Raw genomic sequence first — 23,357 nt, 5'->3', positions numbered from 1 at the left:
GAGTCAGGACGTGGACCAGGGGCCGGCGATGAGACAGGAGAGATCGGGGCACAGTGAGAAGGTTAGCACTAGAGAAGCGAAGTAGCGGGTTAGGGTTGTTGAAGGATTTCTTATATTTCTTCTCTACTTATATTTTTCTGCTCTTTCTCCCGCCTCCCTCCACTATGGGGACCCTCCGCTTTCCTCTTCTGCTTCTCATTCTCTGCCTCTCTCCCTTCCAACTGAGCCGCTAGGAGGGGCCTCCGCGGGCTGGGGAGGAAGAAGGTGGCAAGAGGACGAAACCACAGCCCAATGCTGAGTCTCTTGCTCTTTCCACCCCATTTCCCCACCCCCGAGAGATTCACTGGGCCCCCCGCAGCCACAGTCACCACTCGAGCCTTCTGCTGGCTTGGGATTTCCAAGTTTCAATCATTTGATCACATTTATTGAGTGCTTACTGTGTGCCCAGCACCGTACTAAGCATTTGGGAGAGAACGATCTAATGATAATCAGACACATTTCTGGCCATAACAAGCTTACAGTTTAGTGTAGACTGTAAGAAGCAGCACAGAGTAGTGGATACAGCACGGGCCTGGGAGTCGGAAGGTCATGGATTCTAATCCCAGCTCTGTCACTCGTCTGCCATGTGATCAAGCGCTTAGTCCAGTGCTCTGCCCACAGTAAGTGCTCAATAAATACGATTGAATGAATCTTGGGCAAGTCACTTCATTTCTCTGGGCCTCAGTTACCTCATCTGTAAAGCAGGGATTGAGACTGTGAGCCCCACGTGGGGCACGGACACTGTCCAACCCAATTGCATGTATCCACCCCAGCACTTAGAACAGCGCCTGGTACATAGTAAGCGCATAACAAATACCATAATTATTATTATTATTATCATTATTAGTTGGGGAGACCTGTTCTCAAGAGCCAGCACAAATGGTACTCCAGACTGAAAGCTCGTTGTGGGCAAGGAACAGCCAACCCCTCCCTACCAACTCTGTTACCTTCACGACATCGCTAAAATCCACTCTTTCGTCTCCATCCCAACTGCTACCACGTTAATACAAATCGCTCATCCTCTCCTGCCTGGATGACTGCATCAGCCTCCCGGATGACCTCCCAGCCTCCTGTCTCTTCCCAATGCAGTCCATACTTCGCTCTGCTGCCCAGATCATTTTTCTACAAAAATCTTCAGGACACGTCAACCCACTCCTTAAGAAAGTCCAGCGTTTGCCCAGCCACCTCCATTTCAGACAAAAACACCACACCATTAGCTTTAAAGCAGTCCATCACTTTGCCCCCTCCTTCCTCACTTCCCTACTCTCCTACTCCAACCCAGCCTGCACATTTTACTCGCCTAATGCCAACGTTCTCCCTGTGCCTCACACTCGTCTATCTCGCCGCCGACCTCTCATCCACATCCTGCCTCTGGCCTGGAACACCCTCCCTCCACAAATCCGACAGAAAACCACACTGCCCTCTTTCAAAGCCTTACTGAGGGCACATCTCCTCCAAGAGGCCTTCCCTGACTAACCCCCCCTACCTTTTCCTCTTCTCCCACTCCTTTCCACGTCACTCTGACTTGCCCACTTTGTTCTTCCCCCGTCCCAGCCCCACAGCACTTATGTCCATATCTGTCATTTATTAATTTATTTATATTCCTGTCTGTCTCCCCCTCTGTGAAGTGTAAACTCCTTGTGGGCAGGGAATGTGTCCGTTTATTGTTGTATTGTCCTCTCCTCGCTTAAAACCAATGAAGTGATTGGTTCTCTAGACTATAAGTTCCCTGTGGGGAACAAGTCTACGCATTCTTTTGTATTGTACTCTCCCAGATGCTCACAGAACAGTGCCCTCATATAGTAAACGCTCAAATAAATACCATCGACTGATTGATTGAGAAAGTCTGCTCATTTGCCATAAAATTCAGTTGATAAAAATCCCTGGTACTGAGGTCTGGTGGACAAGACAAGGCTCTGCTCTTTGGCTTCCACCCTCAAGAGCAGCTATAATTTTTATCATTTCTATTAACATCAGCAAATTCCCATTCTCAACCCATCCCGTGCCACCTCTAGCTAACGCGTTCACAGGAAGATTTCCAAGAACAGAGTCCCAGAGGGAGACATCTCATCTTTTATCGAGATGGGGACACGCATTTTATGAGACGGGCTTTCCGCTTTTCCCAGGATGGCATGTGGCAGAGAAGATGGAAAGCAGCATGGCATAGTGGATAGAGCACGGGCCCGGGAGTCAGAAGGTCATGGGTTCTAATCCCAGCTCTGCCACTTGTCTATTGGGCAAGTCACTTCACTTCTCTGGGCCTCAGTTCCCTCATCTGTAAAATGGCGATTGAGACTGTGAGCCCACATAGGACAACCTGATTACCTTGTATCTACCCCAGTGCTTCGAACGGTGCTTGGTACATATTAAGTGCTTAACAAATACCACCACTATTATAGAAGACAGCTCTTCGAAGACACCAGGGGTACGAATTTTGGGGGTGGCCTGTTACTTTGGTGATCCGCGATGCACTTAAGATCCGTGCTCATCTCTATCCCGGCTGAGGTCTCCGTAAGACATAAGCCCGAGACCGCTCGGCTGTTGAGAAGTAAAATATAGAACACTTCAAGGTCCTCCAGTTAGAGCACAGCCAAAAATGAGACTTCATTAAGCCCCTTGAGTGAAAACAGTCTGTAAACACGGAGGCCATAATGTGTTAAGCTGGCCTGGATCACACTGTGATAACGCTACCGTAATTAGGAGAACTATCTTCTGTCACGAGGAGAGCGAAAGGCGTTATTTGAATGCCGACTGTGGTCTAAAATGTGCTCCCTCTGGAATGTCACTTTAAATACTTCAATTCCCAGCCCAAATAATTCACTTTTAGACTCAAAGTTTCTCTAACCATTCACGGGGTAAACAAAAAAACAAACAAAACACACACACACACACACACACACACACACACACACACAAAACGTTTTAGGCAGGGCTTGAAAAATAAATTCTTTTCTTTTCCTTTCCGTTTAGCTGTAATGAATAGGGGGAACGTGCAGTAACTCAGTCTGTGAACCCAAGAGCCCAAGAGGGTGAGATGGGGATCTTTAGAGGGAAAGGTTGGATTTAGGACCAAGAGGAAAAGGTTACTGTAGTCAGGGAATGTGACTATCAACTCTGTTATACCATCTTCTCCCAAATGTTCAGTACAGAGCTCTGTGCATGGTAGGGGCTCAATAAATACCAGTGATGATGAAGGTCAAAGCCTCCTGGCTTGAGGGGTGGGCCATCCAAAACAAGTGATACTCTGGCCCTCTCAATTATCACATGTATTAAGAGCGAACCACGTGTCAAACACTGTGCTAAGCGCCGGGGTGGATGTAAGAAGCAGTGTGGCTTAGTGGATACAGCTTAGGCCAAGGAGTGAGGACATGGGTTTTAAATCCCTGCTCTGACACTTATCTGCCACATGACCTTAGGCATGTCGCTTCACTTCTCTGGGCCTCAGTTATCGTATCTGGAAAATGGATATTAAGACTGTGAGCCCCATGTGGGATGGGAACTGAGTCCGACCTGATTAACTTATCTCTACCCCTGTGCTTAGTAGAGTGCCAGGAACATAGTCAGCACTTACACGAATACCATTAACGACAACAATAACTAGCTTGTATCTTTCTCAGCCCTTAGTACAGTGCCTAGCACATAGTGAATGCTTAAAAAATACCATAAAGAAATAAAAAAAGTAAAGATGATCAGTTTGAACACAGTCTCTGTCCCCCACCAGCCTGTGGATGTAGGGAGGGCTGTTGTTTTACCCGTGAGGAAACGGAGGCCCAGGGTGGTTAAGTGACTTGCCCAAGGACACGCAGCAGGCCGGTGGCAGAGCCGGGATTCGAACTGGGGTTTCGCTCGTTCCGGTTGCCGCAGACTGTCTATGTTTAGGAGGCATGAAGGTGAAGGAGACTGCACCATCGGGTTAAGAGTCGTTTTATCGCACCAATAGAGATTTTCAAAACCCAAGGAGGGAAAGTGGGCTCCGCTTTGCCTCAAATTTCTCTGGCTTGGTGAGGAAGGGGGCACAATGCTCATTATAAATCCCACTCAGAGAATTGTTTTTTTTTCCTTTCCTTTCCTTTTGTTTTTTGTTGGTGGTGGTTTGGGGGGTTTTTTTAGTTGTTTTTTTTGCAGGTTTGGGGAAGGAGAAATCTATGCCCCAAGTTATGTCTTGTGAATAATGCATGGGGCATTTATAATTTATGGTGGATTTAACAGAAGTTGGAGTCTAAGTGGCGGGGCCTATTAACTATTTATGAGCCCGCCCGGGCGGTTGACAAGCTCTGTTGGATGCGGAGATCACAGGCGGCCGAGGGGGGCCGGGGGGGAATGTCGCTGTGTTGTACTGAAGCCTGACGAATGGAGCCTGGCCTGGACTGAAGCCCTCCATCCCCCCCTGCCCACCAGGATGGACTGAGCTGGGGTGAGTTCATTCATTCAATTGTATTTATTGAACGCTTACTGATGATGATGGCATTTGTTAAGCGCTTACTATGTGCCAGGCACTCTTCTAAGCGCAGGGGTGGATACAAGTAAATCGGGATGGACTTAGTCCCTGTCCCATGTGGGGCTCACAATCTCCATCCCCATTTTACAGATGAGGTCACTGAGGCCTTACTGAGTGCAAAGCACTGTACTACTACTACTACTAATATAATAATGGCATTTATTAAGTGCTTACTATGTGCAAGCACTGTTCTAAGCACTGGGGAGGTTACAAGGTGATCAGGTTGTCCCATGGGGGGCTCACAGTCTTAATCCCCATTTTACAGATTAGATAACTGAGGTGCAGAGAAGTTAAGTGACTTGCCCAAAGTCACACAGCTGACAAGTGGCGGAGCTAGGATTTGAACCCATGACCTCTGACTCCAAAGCCCGGACTCTTTCCACTGAGCCGCGCTGAATGTCCAAGCGTGGAATACTAAGCGTGGAATACCTAGCGTGAATACTAAGCGTTTGGAAAGTACAATTCGGCAATAAAGAGAGACAATCCCTGACCACACTGGGATTACAGTCTAGAGGGGGTGGAGACAGACATTAATAGAAATGCATAAATTACAGATATGGATGTAAGTGCCATGGATGAGGGTTGGGAAGATTCCCCTATCTGTACCCTAAATGACTGACTCCCCGGCTCCTAGCCCCACAGCATTTATGCCCATATCTGTATTTTTTTAGGTCCATATTAGTATTTTTATCCATTTCATTTAATGTCCACCTCCCCCTCCCAGGACTGCAAACCCACTGTGGGCAGGGAATGCGTCGGTTACATTGCTATATTGTCCTCTCCCAAGTGTTTAGTACAGTGCTCTGCACAAAGAAAGAGCTCAATAAATATGATTGACCGACTAAGGAGGAGAAGGAAAGAATTTTTTTTAAAAAATGGTATTTGTTAAATGCTTACTCTATTCCAGGTGCCATACTGAAGACTGAAATTCTAACGAAAGAATTTAGTGGAAAGGGCCCGGAACATCACGAGATCAATAAATCAAAGGTATTTATTGAGCATGTAATATATGCAGGGCACTGTACTATGCGCTTGTGTGTGTACAACAGAGTTGGCAGACACGTTGCCTGCCCACAATGAGCTTACATTCTAGAGGGAAGACTTGCTTTCCCATCCTAACTCTGCCAATGACTTGTTGGGTGAGCTTGGAGAAGTCACTTCCATTTTCTGGACCTCAGTGTCTTTGTTAAATGGGGATGTAAAACCTGCCTCTTCTCATCTTCTGTCACATACCAAATATTATTAATAATAATTATCCCCGTTGCTGGGTAGGGATTGTCTCTATCTGTTGCCGAATTGTACTTTCCAAGCGCTTAGTACACTCCTCTACACACAGTAAGCACTCAATAAATACGACTGAATGAATTATAATAATGATGATGATGGTGATAAAAAGAATAATGATAATGACATGGTATTTATTATGCACCTTCTATGTGCCAGGCACTGTACTAGGTGCTGGGGTAGATGCAAAATCATCAGGTGTCACATGGGGCTCACAATCTAAGTAGGTGGGAGAATAGGTATCGGACTCAGAGTGACTTGTCTAAGGTCACGCAGCAGTCGAGTGGCGGAGCCGGGATTAGAATCCAGATCCTCTTGACCCCTGAACCTGGGATCTTTCCCCTAGGCCACGCTGTTCCTTGTACTTAAGACTATGAGCCCCGTGTGGGAAAGAGATTGTGCCTATTCTGATTACCAGTGCTTGGGAGAGTCTGGTAGAGTTTATAGATATGATCCCTGCCCTTGAGGAGCTGACAGTCGACCGTGTGCAGAGCACTGTTCAAAGCACTTGGGTGAGTCCACTACAATGAACAGACACGGTCACTGCACTTGAGGTTACAGGATAATAATAACAATAATGATAATAATAATAATGATAATAAAATGATGGTATTTGTTAATCGCTTACTATGTGCCAGGCACTATACTAAGCGCTGAGGTGGATACAAGCAAATCGGGTTGGACCCCGTCCTTGTCCCACATAGGGCTCACAGTCTCAATCCCCATTTTCCAGATGAGGTAACCGAGGCCCAGAGAAGTGAGTGACTTGCCCAAGGTCACACAGCAGATGAGTGGCGGAGCTGGGATTAGAACTCATGACCTCCTGACTCCCAGGCCCGTGTATGGTATTAAGCAGCTGGGCGAGTCCAATACAGTTAGTAGATATACTCCCTGCCCTGGAGGAGTTTACAGTCAACCGTGAGCACAGCACTGTACTAAGCACTTGGAAGAGTCCAAGACACTTAGAAGCTATGATTCCTGCCCTTGAGGAGCTGACAGTCAACAGCATGCAGAGCACCGTACTGTATATTTGGGAGAGGCCAACACGGTGAGTAGACAGGATTTCTAACCCCGAGAAATTTACAGTCTACCATGTGCAGAGTACTGTACTAGGTGCTAGGGAGAGTCCAATTCAGTGACAGGACAGAATCTTCTGCCTTCACAGACAGAAACTCGAAGGATTCTGAGGGAAGGAGGAAGAGGGAAGTGGACAGAGCGGTGACTTGGGAATCAATCGATCGACTGTATTTGTTGAGCACTTACTGTGGGCAGAGCAGGGTACTAAACTCTTGGGAGAGGACAGTAGAACAAAGCTACCTGCCCGCAAGTAGCTTACAATCAATCAATCCATCCATCGTACTTATCGAGAGCTTCCTGTGTGCAGAGCTCTGTAATAATAGTAATAATGATGGCATTTGTTAAGCGCTTATTATTTGCAAAGCACTGCTCTAAGCGCTGGGGAGGAAACAAGGTGATCAGTTTGCCCCATCTGGGGCTCACAGTCTTTATCCCCATTTTACAGATGAGGTAACTGAGGCACGGAGAAGTTAAGCGGCTTGCCCAAAGTCACACAGCTGACAAGCGGCAGAGCCGGGATTTGAACCCATGACTTCTGACTCCCAAACCCTTGCTCTTTCCACCGAGCCACGCTGTTTCACTGTACTAAGCCCTCGTGAAAGGACGATAAGAAGAGACCCAGTCCCTGCCCACAGGGAGCTGAGAAACGTCCAGGAAGGTGGAGGCGTTGAGGTCGGTCTTCCGGCTCGCCCCCGCCCCCAGCTGCGACGCCCCCCGACCAGGGACTTACCAGCTCCACCCGCCGGCGTCCGGCCCCGAGTTCCCGCTCCGCCAGCTCGTCCAGCTCGGCTTTCAGCTCCTCCAGCCTCCTCTGGTAGTAGCGGCTGTTCTCCCGCTCGCGGCTCTCTGCCTCCGCGGCCTTGTCCAGCTCCTCACCCATCTTCAGTACACTGCCTCGCAGGCGGAAAACCAGCACCTGGGGGAGACCGAGGGCGTTGGGCAGGTGGGTAGGAGACCCTTCAGGGTGTCAGCTCACTGAGGACAGAGACTGTCTCTCTCGCCTGACGCGAGCTCTTAAAACTACTACTACTACTACTACTACTACTACTACTACCACCACTACTACTACTACTACTACCACTACTACTACTACTACTACTAACAATAATAATGGTATTTGCTCAGTGGAAAGAACACAGGCTTTGGAGTCAGAGGTCATGGGTTCAAATCCCGGCCCTGCCAATTGTCAGCTGTATGACTTTGGGCAAGTCACTTAACTTCTCTGGGCCTCAGCTATCTCATCTGCAGTAACCTCCCCAGCGCTTAGAACAGTGGTTTGCACACAGTAAGTGCTTAATAAATGCCATCATTATTATTATTATTGTTTACTGTGTGCCAGTCACTGTACTAAGCACTGGGGTAGATACAAGCAAATCGGGTAGGACACAGTCGCTGTCCCACATGGGGCTCACAGTCCAGAGGACGGACCTGAGGCACAGAGAAGTGAAGTGACTTGCCCAAGGTCACCCAGCAGACAAGTGGCGGAGCCGGGATTAGAACCCATGACCTTCTGACTCCCAGGCCCAGGTTCTATCTGCTACATCACGCTGCTTGATTCCACCAAAGTCTCACTAGGTCTCCTCACTTTCTACTCTGCCTCCCTTCTTCCTTGAAACCCCCCAACGGTGAATCTGGAAGGCCGGTTAGTCGGGAGAAGAACTTCCCTTTTTCCCTAGTCTGGAAGCTCATCATGGGCAGGGAGTGTGCCTACCCACTTGGCTGGATTATCCTCTCCCTAGCGCTCAGTACGGGGCTCGGCCCACAGTAAACATTCAGTAAATCCCGCTGATTGACCCACTGGTTCTCAGAGTGGTTTGTCACGGACTCACGCTGTGTGGCGGGATTTAGAAAGGAGGTGGAATTGGTTAGGGGAAGGAAGCCCAGATTTCAGGGACCACGAGGTCATCACCAGACTGAGCCCCCAGGATTCCTGGACTAAGCCCCCCTTTTCCTCTGCTCCCCCGCCCCGTTGCCCCGACTCATTCCCTCTGCTCTACCCCTCTCCCCGCCACACAGCACTTGTGTATATATGTACATATTTATTATTCTTATATTAGTGATGTGCATATATCTATAATTCTATTTATTTATACTAATCCTATTGATGCCTGTTTACTTGTTTTGATGCCTGCCTCCCTGCTTCTAGACCATGAGCCTGTTGTGGGTAGGGCTTTTCTCTATTTGTTGCCAAATTGTACTTTCCAAGCACTTAGTACAGTGCTCTGCACACAGTAAACACTCAATAAATACAACTGAATGAATGAATCAATGAATGAATGAATGACTCAACCACGTCCCAACACAGGGGGTGGTCGAAGGGAACAGACTGCCCAGTTAAACCTCCTGGTGGCCCCTGGGAGCCAGGACTCCGGAGTGTCCGGTGGTCGGGGCCCAAGAGCGGCCAGGAGTCAGGGAGCGGAGAGGCCGGGGGTCAGCGCCCCGGAGAGTTTGGGGGTCAGAATCCCAGAGCGGCCGGGGATCGGGCTGTACCTCCAATCTCTTGATCTGCACGGACTGGAAGTCCAGCTTGTTCTCCAGGTCACAGATGATGGCTTCCTGTCTGCTGACGATGCCGCGCTCCACCGTGCTTCGCTCCAGGAAGTCCAGCCGCCCCTCGGTTGCCTGCAGCTGGGGGAGACGGGGCCGGGGGGGAGGAGGAGTCATGGGCCGGCCGGGCGGACCATGCCGGGGGCTAGTAGCCCTGCCCCACCTGCATCTTGAAACCCCTGTCATTTTTCCCGGGTAGCTTTATTCTTCTTCTTCTTGCTACTGACAATAATCCTATTATTATCATTACTATTATTATTTTTATTGGGGCATTTGTTAAGGCCTTACTCTGGGTCAAGTACTGTCCCAGATACAGGCTAATCAGGTCGGACCCAGTCCCTGGCCCACATAGGACTCACAGTCTAAGTAGGAAGGAGAATTGGTATTGAATCCCCGTTTTACCGACGAGGACACAGAGAAGTGAAGTGACTTACCCAAGGTCACACAATAGGTATGTGGCAGAGCCGGGATTGGATAGTAATAATAATGATAATTTTGGTAAATGTTAAATGCTTACTATGCGCCAAGCACCGTTCTAAGCGCTGGGGGAGGTACAAGTTAACCAGGTTGGACGCAGTCCCTGTTCCACACAGGGCTCAGAGTTTCCATACCTGTTTTACAGAAGAGGGAACTGAGGCCCAGAGAAGTGAAATGACTTTCCCAAGGTCACCCAGCAGACAAGTGGTGGAGCCAGGATTAGAATCCAGGCGCTCTGACTCATCTGGACAGTAATACACTGGACAGTAACCTTTTGAGGGCAGGGTTGGTGCCGACCAACTCTAAAGGACTCCTCCCAAGTGTTCAGTTCAGTATTCTGCATAGAGTAAGTGCTCCGAACCTCCCGCTGACGGACCGATATGTGAAATTCCCTTCGCTGATTCTGAGGCGGGGCTTCGGGAGCCACAGGGAATGGAAGAATAATTAGAGAATGATGGTATCCTGGTGATTCCCTGATTTCTTTGGTGGTCCCTGGCTCTGGGGGGTACCGACTCGCCCTGGGTTTGGGAAACCTGAGGGAGGAGGGTGAGAGGGTTATATCCGGTGATCTGGATACAGTTCCCATCCCCGGCCCCAGCCCTGGCCCAGAGGCCAATGGGACTTACCTTCTCCTGGAGGCTTTGCTTCTCCTGCTTGGCTTCCTCCAGCTGCTGCTGGAGCTCTCGGATCTGAGCGATGTCAGCGGCGGACTAGGGAGAGGGAGAAACCTCACTGAGGTGAACTGGGAAAATCTTCCGGATCGACCACATCCTTCCCTCGCCACCCCCACCCTCTGGACCCCCGGGGACTCTTCCCTTCGTCCCCTCTTCTGCTCTCTAAGGAAGCAGTATGGCCTGGTGGAAAGCGTGCAGGCCTGGGAGTCAGAGGGTCAGGGGTTCTAATCCCGGCTCTGCCACCTATCTGCTGTGTGACCTTGGGCAAGTGACTTCACTTCTCTGGGCCTCAGTTCCCTCATCTGTAAAATGGGGATTAAGACTGGGAGCCCCATATGGGACGGGGACTGTGTCCAAACCCGGTTTGCTTGCATGGTGCTTGGCCCATAATAATCTAATCTCTAAAAGGACAGAACGGGATGTCAGACACTGCACTCCGATTCTCATTTCACTGTGGCTTTTTTTTATGGTATTTGTTAAGCGCTTACTGTGTGCCAGGCACCATACTAAGCTCTGGGGTCGATCCAAGCTCATCGGGTTGGACATGGTACCTGACCCACATAGAACTCATGGTCTTCATTCCCATTTAATGGATGAGGTCACTGAGGCCCAATGAAGTGAAGTGATTTGCCCAAGGTCACACAGCAGATGAGTAGTGGAGCCAGGACTGGAATTCAGGTCCTTCTGACTCCCAAGCCCGGGTTCTAGCCACTAGGCCACGCTGCTTCTCAGTTGTTTGTAACTGCTATTTGAGCAGTTTCTGTCCAGTACTGAGTTCTTGGGAGAGGACAACACATCCCAGTTGTCACCCACCTTCCCTGCCCACAAGGATCTTACAGTTTATCAATCAAGGGGTGATATTTATTAACCACTTACTATGTGCTGAGCACTGGATTAAGCGCTTGGGAGACTACGATACCACAGAATTAGCGGACACGTTCCCTGCCCACTAACAGCTTACAGTCTAGGGGGGAGACAGATATTAACACCAGCCAGGGGTGTTTACTGAGTGCTTACTCTGTGCAGAACACTGGATGAAGCATTTGGGAGAGGACAGTCTAACAGAATGAGCAGACACATTCCCTGAGCATAATGAGCTTCCAGTCTTGAAGGGAGGTGACTGAATGACTGTGGAGAACTCCCCGCTGCTTGCCCACCGGGTGACCTTGGGCAAAGCACTTCACTTCACTGAGCCTCAGTGACCTCATCCATTAAATGGGGATGAAGACCGTGAGTCCCATGTGGGTCAGGGACCGTTCCCAACCCAATGAGCTTGGAATGACCCCAGCGCTTAGTACGGTGCCTGGCACACAGTGGGCACAGTGAGAACTCAATAAATACCAGCAAATAGATACCATGTGAGCCCCTTATGGGACAGTGACTGTGTCCAACCTGATTCATTAGATTCTACCCCAGCATTTAGAACAGTGTTTGACACATGGATTAACAGATGCCAGCATAATCATTAAGTTCAGAAAGGCTTCTCCCCTCCCTCTGTTTCCTTGTCTCTTCTACCCCAACACCTCCAGGGAAGAATACAAAAAGCAGCGTGGCCTAGTGGCTTGAGCCCGGGCCTTGGAGTCAGTGGGCCATGGGTTCTAATCCCACCTGTCTCCTGTGTGACCTCGGGCAAGTCACTTCACATCTCTGGGCCTCAGTTCCCTCATCTGTCAATCGGGGATTGAGGCCATGAACTCCGGGAGGCCAACTCGATTTGCCTGGATCCACCACTCATACAGCGCCTGGCACCCAGTGGGCGCCTACCAAATACTGTGATGATGATGATGACGACGATGATAAGAGTAGGGGATGGGACGGGGGCGGGGGGTGGTCCCTCACCTGGGCAATGAGGTTTTTGTGCTTTGTCAGGATGTCGTTCAGGTCCTCTTGGTCTTCGTCGAGGCGCCTGAGGAGGTCAGCTCGCTCGTGCTGCAGCTGGTACAGCTGCTCCTCCACCTAGAGGGAGACATGGACACCGCCAAGGGTCCAGCGGGCAGGCTGAGGGGCAGACTGGGCCAGGGTGGGGGCACCGACGGGGCAGGGAGGGGGCTTGGGTCTGAGATTGAGGGTGACTGTCACCATATCAGCGGGTGCCGTTTAGTAGAGGTGCACTCATTCAGCATGGCTTAGCAGAAAGAGCCCGGGCTTGGGGGTCAGAGGACGTGGGTTCTAATCCCAGCTCTGCTACTCATCCCCTGTGGGACATTGGACAAATGACTTCACTTCTCTGTGCCTCAATTCCCTCATCTGTAAAATGGGGATGAAGACTGTGAGCCCCATGGGGGACAATCTGATGACCTTGTATCTCCCCCAGCACTTAGAACAGTTCTTGGCACATAGCTTAACAAATACCATCATTACTATTATTATAGCTATAATTTTATTTATTATAGCTATAATTCTATTTATTCTAACCGTTCTGACACCTGTTTACATGTTTTGTTTTGTTGTCTGTTTCCCCCTTCTAGACTGTGAGCCCATTGTTGAGTAGGGACTGTCTCTATATGTTGACGACTTGTACTTTCCAAGGGCTTAATACAGTGCTCTGCACACGATAAGCACTCAATAAATATGACTGACTGAATGAATGAATAATAAGTGCTTAACAAATACCATCATTATTAAAGGAGTGTGATTTTGTAAGGGTTAATGATAGTGAAGCAGTGTGCATGTGTGTGTGTGTGACTGAGTAGCAGGCTGTGTGATAACTGGGTAGCAGCGGGTGTGACATTGTGTAAGGTGTGATTTTGTAGGGGTGCATGACTGTGAGGCGGTCAGTGTGTGTGTGTGTGTGTGTGCGCGTGTGTGTGCGATTGAGTAGCGGTCTGTATGAATCATTGGGTAGGGCTGTATGTGAATGTGATGTTGTAAGGGGGCCTATGATTGTGAAGCGGCGTGTGCTTGTGTGTGTGTGATCGAGTAGCAGGCTGTGTGCACTGCTGAATAGTGGTGTGTGCAATTATGACTAGGTAAAGGGGTGTGACTGTGTAGGGGTGCATGTTTATTAAGCAGTGTGTGTGTATGTGTGTGAAATTGAGCCATGCTCTATGTGAGGCACTGGATAGGGCATGTGTGAATGTGTGTAAGGGGCTGTGATTTTGTATGGGTGGATGACTGTGAAGCAGCGTATTGATATGATTGAAGAGCGGCCTGTGTAGGGATGTGTGTGAATGTGATTGCGGAAGTGGGGGTGTATGCTTGTTAAGCCATGTGTGTGGACAATTGGATGAACATATGGCTAGAAGAACTGAGGACAGGGTAGAATTAGAACTTAAACGCTACAAATAGGGAGTACACTACAATACAGTTGGCAGAGATGTCCCCTGCCCACAAGGATCTTATACCTCCAACACTTTGTACTGTATTTATTAACCCTCATCTCTGGCTGTTTTGGGCATCCTTGCTTATTTCTTCTGCATATTCCGGGCCTCAGTTCCCTCATCTGTAAAAGGGGAATAAGACTGTGGGATGGTGCCCAATGTGATTAGCTTGGATCTTGGATAATTAGTTTGGATTAAAGAAGCAGCATGACTTAGTGGAAAGAGCACGGGCTTGGGAGTCAGAGGACATGGGTTCTAATCCCACCCCTGCCACTTGTCTGCTGTGTGACCTTGGGCAAGTTACTTCAATTCTCTGGGCCTCAGTTCCCTCATCTGTAAAATGGGGATTAAAAGTGTAAGCACCCATGTGGGACAACCTGATTACCCTGAATTTACCCCAGTGTTTAGAACAGTGCTTGGCACATCGTATGTGCTTAACAAATACCATTATTATTATTATTATTGTTATTATTATTATTATTATCATCTAACCCAGGGTTCAGTATAATGCCTGGCACATAGTAAGAACTTGCCAAATACCATTAAAAAAAATTGACCCTTCATTCTGATCACTTCATTTCTCGATATTTTTACCTCTGTGTCCACCGCATCAGAATAATAATAATTACGGAATTTGGTAAGCGCTTACTATTTACCACGCAAAGTGCTACCCTCTGGGGGAGACCTGGGATCATCAGAATCATGAGGCAGAGCCGGGAAAAGAACCCAGGCCCTTCTGGCTCCCAGGCCTGTGCTCTAGCCACTAAGCCACGCTGCTTCCGTTCCAGTCTTGAGAAGGCTGAACTGGGGTTTCTGAGCAACCCCTCCGCCTCAGCGTACCCTTCCAAATCGTGCGGGATACGCGACGGGAGGGTCTTGGCCCCCGGCGTGGCCTAGTGGAAAGCGTCCGGGCCTGGGTGTCAGAGAACCTGGATTCCCATCCCGGCTCTGCCCCTTGTCTGCTGTGTGACCTGGGGTAAGTCATTTCACTTCTCTGCTTCTACTTGCAGAGCAGGATGGATGGAGTTGGCATTCTTCTCTAACTGGGAGTACCCGTGCAAGAAAGCATGATCTAAATAGGCAGACGTCAAAAAATTAAAAAAATCAACTCCCCGCTGGGGTGGGGCCTACCAGAATCTTATTCCTGGTGATTCCCTCCAACTCCATGTGCAAGTTCTCCAACTCAGCTGCCATGCTCTTTTGCATCTTCTGGGCCTCCAGACATCTGGCCTCGCTGTCCTGCAGCTGAGAGGAGGGGGAAGAGAGTAATAATCATGGCATTTGTCAAGCGCTTACTATGTGCCAGGCACTGTACTAAGCGCTGGGGTGGGTACACGCAAATCGGGTTGGACACGGTCCCTGTCCCGCAGGGGACTCACAGTCTTAATCCTCATTTTACAGGTGAGGTAACTGAGGCATAGAGAAATGAGGTGACTTGCCCAAGGTCACACAGCAATAATGACTGTGATTTGCTATACATTTACCATGTGCCAGGCACTGTTCTACGCGCTGGGGTAGATACAAGCTAATTAGGTTGGACACAGTCTCTGTCCCACATGGGACTCATGGGTCTTAATCCCCATTGCACAGATGAGGTAACTGAGGCCCAGAGAAGTGAAGTGACTTGCCCAAGGCCACAGAGCAGACAAGTGGCGGAGCCAGGATTAGAATCCATGACCTTCCGACGCCTAGGTTTGTGCTCTATCCACTAGGCCATGCTGAAGTGAGACAGGGGGTAATTGGGCAGTAGCCTCCACTCTGGGTCCATAAATCTGCCCCCCGGCCCCCCAGGAACTGACTTCCCATCTCCCTCAGCCCACAACGTTATTCACGTCAGCCGCTCAGTAGTCTCACCTATTAAATGACACTCTATTGCCAGTGAAAGAACAATGATTTGGCCCCCATTTTTTTAAATGGTATTTGTTAAGCGCTTACTATGTACCAGGCATAGTGCTGGGATAGATCCAAGCTAATCAGGTTGGACACAGTCCCTGTCCCACAAGGGGCTCACGATCTTCACCCCCATTTTACAGATGAGGCAACCGAGGCCCAGAGAAGTGAAGCGACTTGCCCAGGGTCACTCAGGGAACAAGTGGCAGACCCGAGATTAGAACCTTCTGACTCCCAGGCCTGTGATCTATCCGCTGGGCCGTGCTGCTTCTCTCCTTCAGGCGGTCAGCTGATATTTTACCGTCAGAAGCTGCACACAATTTCATGGTTCCAATAGGGGTAGAACCCGGGCCTGGGAAACAGAAGGACCCTGGGTTCCAATCCAAGCTCTGCCACTTGCCTGCTCTGTGACCTCGGACAAGTCACTTCACTTCTCTGGGCCTCCAGTTTCCTCATCTGTAAAATGGGGATTAAGTCTGAGAGCCCCAAGTGGGACATGGACTGTGTCCAACCTGATTAGCTTGGATCTATCCCAGTGCTTAGAACAGTGCTTGGAACATAGTAAGCACTTAACAAGTGCCATTATTACCAAATACCAGTGCTCAATAAATACAGCTGCGTGAATGAAGGCTCTCCCAAGTGCTTAGTCCAGTGGTCTGCCCACAGTAAAAGCTCGAGGAATACGATCGATTGCCGGATCGATTGACTGTGGAGGCTCCAGGGACATGGAGCCGTGTTCCCCGGGCCAGGCCTGTGTCGTTGGCAGTGGAGGCCCCGTGATGACCGGCTCACCTGAGCACGGGCCTTGTCCAGCTCTTCCTTGGCACCCGTATTCCCGGTCTCCCCCATGGTCCCCAGCAGGAGCTGGGCATCAGCCAGGAGGGCATGGGTTCTCTTCAAGTCTCTCCGGAGGCGCTTCTCCACGTCAAAGTCCCGGTGGCCAATCTGGAGTCCAGAGGAACCCACATTAGACATTAGACTGACGGACTCTGTCCCTATCTATCATCTATTTATTTCTTTTCATGTCCATCTCCCTCTCTAGACTGTCAGCTCCCTGTGGACATGGAACGTGTCTGTTTATTCTTCCACTGTCCTCTCCCCAGCACGCAGTACAGTGCTCTGCACACAGTAAGTGCTCAATAAATACCACTAAATGAATGAATGAGAAGCAGCGTGCCTTAGTGGAGAGAGCCCAGGCTTGGGAGTCAGAAGGAACTGGGTTCTAATCCCGGCTCTGCCACACATCTCTGGGCCTCAGTTCCCTCATCTGGAAAATGGGGATGAAGAGTGGGAGCCCCATGTGGGCCAGGGACTGTGCCCAACCGGATTAACTTCCCAGGGCTTAGAACAGTGCTTGGCACATAGCGCTTAACAAGTTCCATTATTATTATTCGTATTATTATCATTACTATTAGGCTTTGCCCCAATTGGTGCTTGGAGGGTCCCCAGGGGTGAAAACGTCTCTCGTCTGCAGCTCGTGGAATGTCGGCCTTGGCAGTGGGGAGGGAGATTGCTGGAAGGGCTAATGGGCAGAGTGTGGGCTGGGGGGCAGGGGACGATGGCAGCTCTGCTGTAGGGCTTGGGGCAATTCACATCCCCTCTCTGGGTCTGGGCCTCCAACACCACATCTGTAAAATGGGGATAATAATAATAATATTTTTTTAAAAAAAAACTGTGGTATTTGTTAAGCGCTTACTGTGTGCCAGGCAGTCTACTAAGCTCTGGGGTGGACATAAGCAAATCAGGTTGGACACAGTCCCTGTCCCATGTGGGGCTCCCACTCTTTAATCCCCTTTTTCCAGGTGAGGGAACTGAAGCCCAGAGAAGCCAAGTGTCTTGGCCAAGGACCCACAGCAGACAAGTGGCGGAGCTGGAATTAGAACCCAGGTCCTTCAGACTCCCAAGCCTGGGCTCTATCCGCTCTGCCATGCTGCTTCCTCGTTCCACTGTATATGTGCTCTGGCATGATCTGGGCAGGCAACTGGTGCAAAACTTGCACTTCATCAAAAAGAGGAGGCAGCCGCCCTCCTCCTTCATCCTTCCCCCAAGCCCCCAAGCTAGATGTGAGGAGCCACTGGTGCTGTGGAGAGGACACTTCCAGCCCCAGAGCTCATCTCCAAAGCCCTGAAGGTCCCGGGGCCTGCCTGCAGGAGATGCTTTGCCCGCCTCTTGGGATAGCAACGGGCAACAAGGTGCTATAGCTGGCATCGCCCTGCGCTACCACTCACTGTTGCCAAGGACACTGGTAAAAACTAACCAGAGGGAGGAAGGGGAGGAAGAGGAAGAAGTGATGGAGGAGGAGGAAGAAGAGGAGGGGAAAAGGGAGGAGGAAAAGGAGAAGAAGGGGGAGGGGGAAGTGGGAAGAGGAGAAGAAAAGGTGGGCGGAGGAGAGGGAAGGAGGGGAGGGAAATGAGAAGGAGGAGGAAAAGGAGATGGGGAAGGGGAAGACGAGGAAAGAGGGGAGGAGAAGGAGGAGATGGAAGAAGGGGAGGAAAGATGAAAGGGGGAGGAGGGGTGAGAGGAAGAAAAGGGAGAAGGAGGAGAAGGAGGGGAAAGAAAAAGGATGAGAGAGAGGGGATGAGGAAAGAGAGAAGGAGAAGGGAAGGGGAAAAGGAGAAGGGGAAGAAGGGTCAGAGGGAGAGGAAGGTAAAGAGGGGTGGGGAGAAGAAAATAGCAACTACAATACTTCAGCCAAGTGTGTGTGTGGCAGGGGGGTTTCTGGGTTTAGAGGGAATGCTCAGCTAAAAAGCAGCGGTTTCTAGGGAACCCCGCGAGGCTCAGGGCCCCCTTAAGATCACCATCTTTTCCTTTGAGGATGGACACTGGCCGAATGGAACTTCCCATCTCTCCCTCAGGTACAAGTCCAGCTTGGTGTTATGGAAAAGCCACGACTTGGTGGATGGTTTGGAACCTTCCCCGGGGCAGTATGGAAGTGACTGCGCAGGGCCCCAGGATTTCATTCCCAGCCCAGTGCTCCGTTGCTTCCTGCCTTGGCCTGGGGTGAGACGTGGGGAGGCCCGGCCCAGCCTGGGTCAGCAGCTGCCGCCCTGGACTCTTTCTGGCTGCTGCCCGTCTTTCTCTCTTTTTTTTTTATAGTATTCGTTAAGTGCTTACTACATGTCGTTTCCTCATCTGCAAAATGGGGATTCAGTACCTATTCTCCCTCCCCACTGGGCTGTGGGCCCTATGTGAGGTGGGGACTGTGTCCGACCTGATTAACTTCTATCTACCCCGGTGCTTAAAACAGTGCTTGAAACAGAGTAAGTGCTTAATAAATACCGTAATAATAATCTGATAATCATGCATCTACCCCAGCTCTTAGCACAGTGCTTGGTACAGGGTGAGGGCCTAACAAATACCACCATTATTCATTCATTCACTCAATCGTATTTATTACGCATATATTGTGTGCAAAGCACTGTAATAATAATAATGATGATGATGGTATTTGTTAGGTGCTTACTAGGTGCCAAGCACTGCTCTAAGTGCTGGGGTAATCAGGTAATCAGGTTGTCCCACGTGGGGCTCACAGACTTAATCCCCATATTACAGATGAGGTCACTGAGGCACAGAGAAGCTATGTGACTTGCCCAAAGTCCCACAGCTGGTAAGTGGGGGAGCTGAGAATAGAACCCAAATTCACTCATTCACTCAATCATATTTATTGAGCACTTCCTCTGTGCAGACCACTCTACTAAGTGCTTGGGAGAGGACAATATAACAATAAACAGACAGATTCCCTGCTCACGAAGAGCTTACGGTCTATCATAATCACCCTGGGACGCAGGACGGCCTAGTGAAACCTGGTTTCTAATCCCAGCTCTGGCCCCTTCCTGCTACGGGACTTTGGGCAAGTCGCTTAACTTCTCCTTGGCTCTGTGCCCTCGTCGGCAAAATGGGGATCCCATCCCTGTTCTCCCTCCTATTTAGAATGTGAATCTGTCCCTGTGGGACCTGATTAACTTGTATCCGTCCCAGCGCATACTACAGTGCTTCGCAAGTAGTAAGTACTTAACGAGTACCACCATTAGTTATTTTCCCAAGGGCTGAGCGTGGTGGACTGCACTCGGTAGATTCTCAGGGAACACCAGGGCTGCTGCCTCCTCTCTGACTCTGAGTTTCACAGGGCCCATCTTCCGCCCCCTCTATCGACCCGTGGACATCCAAGGGGCTTCTGGGGTAAGAACGGCCCTTATCTGTCCTCCCTCCCCTGACTCACCACCTCCCCGGCAAGGAGCTAAACATTAATGCAACAACCCAACTGGGGAATTGCTGCAGAAAGAAGGAGAAAAAAGAAAAAGAAAAAAATGAGACAAACCTCATTAGGGTAATGGGAAATAAATGTCATTCCTTGGACTCTCATTTTACAGCAGAAGGAATCCCAGCCTGACAGTTGGTGAAGAATTAACCAATACATCTAAATGACATTCAGGGTTGTTTCGCGGAGCAATAGTCAATTCTCACAGCATTTATTAGTGAGGAAAATCCTTTTCCTCCAAGGTCCAGTTCTGTTATCTGAGAGGGCTGGGAAGCCCACTGAGAAGAAAAGCAATGTGGCCCTAGAGGAAAGAGCCCGAGCCTCGGAGTCGTGGGACCTGGGTTCTAAATCCGGCCCTGCCGATTGTTGGCTGGGTGACCTTAGGCAGGCCTGAGTTCCCTCACCTGTAAAATGGAGATTAAATGCCTGTTCTCTCTCCTATTGAGAACTTGTGCCCCATGTGGGACAGGGACTTTGACCAATCGGATAAACCTGTATCTTATCCCAGCACATGGAACAGTGCCTGACATATAGTAAGTACTTAACAAATATCATAATGATTATCACTCCTCACTACTGGCTTCAAGATTCTCCTTCACCTCGTCCCCTCTTACCTCGCCTCCCTTCTCTCCTTCTCCCTCCCAGCCCACACACTCCGCTTCTCTGGTGCTGCTAACCTCCTCACCGTGCTTCGTTCTCGCCTGTCCCGCCTTCGACCCCTGCCCCATGTCCTACCTCCAACCTGGAATGCCCTCCCTCCTATAATCCACCAAACAATCACTCGTTCCCCCTTCAAAACCCTACTGAAAGCTCACCTCCTCCAGAAGGCCTTCCCAGACTGAACCCCACTTTTCCTCTGCTCCTCCCCTCCCAATGGCCCCGACTCTCTCCCTCTGCTCTACCCCCCTCCCCAACCCACAGCACTCCGTGGCTTAGCGGAAAGAGCCGGGGCTTGGGAGTCAGAGGTCATGGGTTCTAATCCCGGCTCCGCCACTTGTCAGCTGTGGGACTTTGGGCAAGTTACTTAACTTCTCTAGGCCTCAGTTCCCTCATCTGTAAAATGGGGATTAAGACTGTGAGCCCCACATGGGACAAGCTGATTACCTTGTATCTACCCCAGTGCTTAGAAAAGGACTTGGCACATAGTAAGCGCTTAACAAATACCATTATTACTATTATTATATGTACATATGTATTATCCTATTTCTTTTATTAATCATGTGTATACATCTATAATTCTATTTATTTATATTGATTCTATTGATGCCTGTCTACTTGTTTTGCTTTGTTGTCTGTCTCCCCCTTCTAGACTGTGATTCCGTTGTTGGGTAGGGATTGCCTCTATCTGTTACCGAATTGTACTCTCCAAGCACTTAGCCCAGTGTTCTGCACACAGTAAGCGCTCAATAAATGCGATTGAATGAATGAATGAATTATTCCTAAAACGCTCCCCTTCTCAGCGGCCGACTCAGGTGGTTTGGTCCGCCTGGAAGCCACTGAGGGGACCCCGGGGTCCCGGCGAGAAGCCCCGTGGCAGCAAGCCGGGCGGGGGAGGTGGCCACGGGGCGGCCGACACGTCCGCGTTTCCTACCTGCTCGCACAGGGTCGCGATGAGCCCTTCCAAGTCATGCTTCTCGTGGAGGTTCTTCTGCTTCTCCTCATATTCCTGTTCCAATTGCATCTCCAGCTGGCGAAGCTGTTTACACACACACCCACAGGCACAACACACACAACACACACGACGTGAACACACATATGAGATGGATGCCGTGATCACATGCTTTTTTATTTTAATGGTACTTATTAAACACTTTCTCTGTGCCAGGCATGGTACAAGCTCCGGGTTAGCTATCTGGTTGGATACAGTCCATGTCCCACATAGGGCTCACAGTCTTAATCCTCATTTTAATCAATCACTCATATTTACCCATTTTGATTAATTAATCATATGTATGGAGCGCTTACTACATGCAGAGCACTGTATTTAGCACTGAGGTTAATAGACGATCATCAGGTAGGATGTAGTCCATGCTGGGGTAGATAAAAGTTTGGAAACAGTCCATGTCCCATATAGGACTCACAGTCTTAATCCACACTTTAATCAATCACTTGCATTTACCCATTTTGATTAATAAGTCATATGTACGGAGTGCTTACTATGTGCAGAGCACTGTACTAAGCACTGGGGTTAATAGATGATAATCCGGTAGGACGCAGTCCATGCTGGGGTAGATACAAGGTTGGATACATGTCCCACATAGGGTTCAGTCTTAATCCTCATTTTAATAAATCACTCATATTTATGAAGCGCTTACTACGTGCAGAGCCTTGTACTAAGGAGAAGCAGCGTGGCTTAGAGGATAGAGCCCAGGCCTGGGAGTTGGAAGGACTCGGGATTCTAATCCTGGCTCTGCCACATGACTGCTGTGAGACCTTGGGCATGTCACCCCACTTCTCTGGGCCTCAGTGACCTCATCTGCAAAATGGGGATTAAGAGTGGGAGCCCCATGTGGGGCAGGGACTGTGTCTAACCCGATTAACTTGTATCTACCCCAGTGCTTAGAACAGTGCTTGGCACAGAGTAAGCACTTAACAAGTACCATGATGATGATTATTACTACTTAGTGCACTGCTCATCATTTTGCAGATGAGGTAACTGAGGCCCAGGGAAACCAAGTGACACATCCGAGGTCACACAGCAGAGAAGTGAAGTGACTTCCCCAAGGTCACCCAGTAGAGAAGTGGCCAGAACCTGGATGAGAACCCAGGTTCTCTGACTCCCAGGCCTGGGCTCTAGCCACTAGACCACACTGCTCCTCAATCCGAGACCCAAATCCTCTGAGCTCCGAGGAAGGCCCTGATGCCTTTCCCTCCACCTCTCCCATCAACGTCCTTCATTCATTCAATCATATTTATTGAGCACTTACTGTGGGAAGAGCACTGTACTAAGCACTTTCTCTGGGCTCTTCCGGAGTCTCCGGAAAACAAAGTTTGGCCCACCGCCCAATACTGGGGAGTTGCCTCCGTGTCCAATCAGATTGCCCTCGGTGTCCTCTCTGATCTCCCATCCTCCAGTCTCTCCCCACTTCAATCTATACTTCATGTTGCTGCCCGGATCATCTTTGTACAGAAATGCTCTGGGCATGTTACTGCCCTCCTCAAAATTCTCCAGTGGCTGCCTGTCAACCTACGCATCAGGCAAAAAACTCCTCAGTCTCGGTTTTAAGGCTGTCCATCACCTCGCCCCCTCCTACCTCACTTCCCTTCTTTCCTTCTACAGCCTAGCCTGCACC

The 23,357-nt window shown here is 49.7% G+C and overlaps 1 protein-coding gene across 1 annotated transcript in view; it reads right to left on the bottom strand.

Annotated features, from left to right (window-relative positions):
• Nucleotides 1-23,357, bottom strand: part of MYO18B (myosin XVIIIB) — a 149,371-nt gene that overhangs the window by 36,856 nt on the left and 89,158 nt on the right. Inside the window, exons 33-39 of the mRNA XM_038763467.1 lie at nt 21,656-21,760; nt 16,599-16,751; nt 15,048-15,161; nt 12,436-12,552; nt 10,549-10,632; nt 9,389-9,526; nt 7,629-7,814 (exon numbers count right to left, since the gene is read on the bottom strand). Of these exons, the coding sequence (XP_038619395.1) occupies nt 7,629-7,814; nt 9,389-9,526; nt 10,549-10,632; nt 12,436-12,552; nt 15,048-15,161; nt 16,599-16,751; nt 21,656-21,760 (897 nt within the window). The remainder of the gene's footprint in view (nt 1-7,628; nt 7,815-9,388; nt 9,527-10,548; nt 10,633-12,435; nt 12,553-15,047; nt 15,162-16,598; nt 16,752-21,655; nt 21,761-23,357) is intronic.

The sequence above is a fragment of the Tachyglossus aculeatus genome, chromosome 21, assembly GCF_015852505.1.
Source record: "Tachyglossus aculeatus isolate mTacAcu1 chromosome 21, mTacAcu1.pri, whole genome shotgun sequence".
NCBI classification, from domain to species: Eukaryota; Metazoa; Chordata; class Mammalia; order Monotremata; family Tachyglossidae; genus Tachyglossus; species Tachyglossus aculeatus.
Note: the sequence above shows the minus strand (reverse complement) of the source record. Positions and strands in the feature narration are given on the sequence as shown.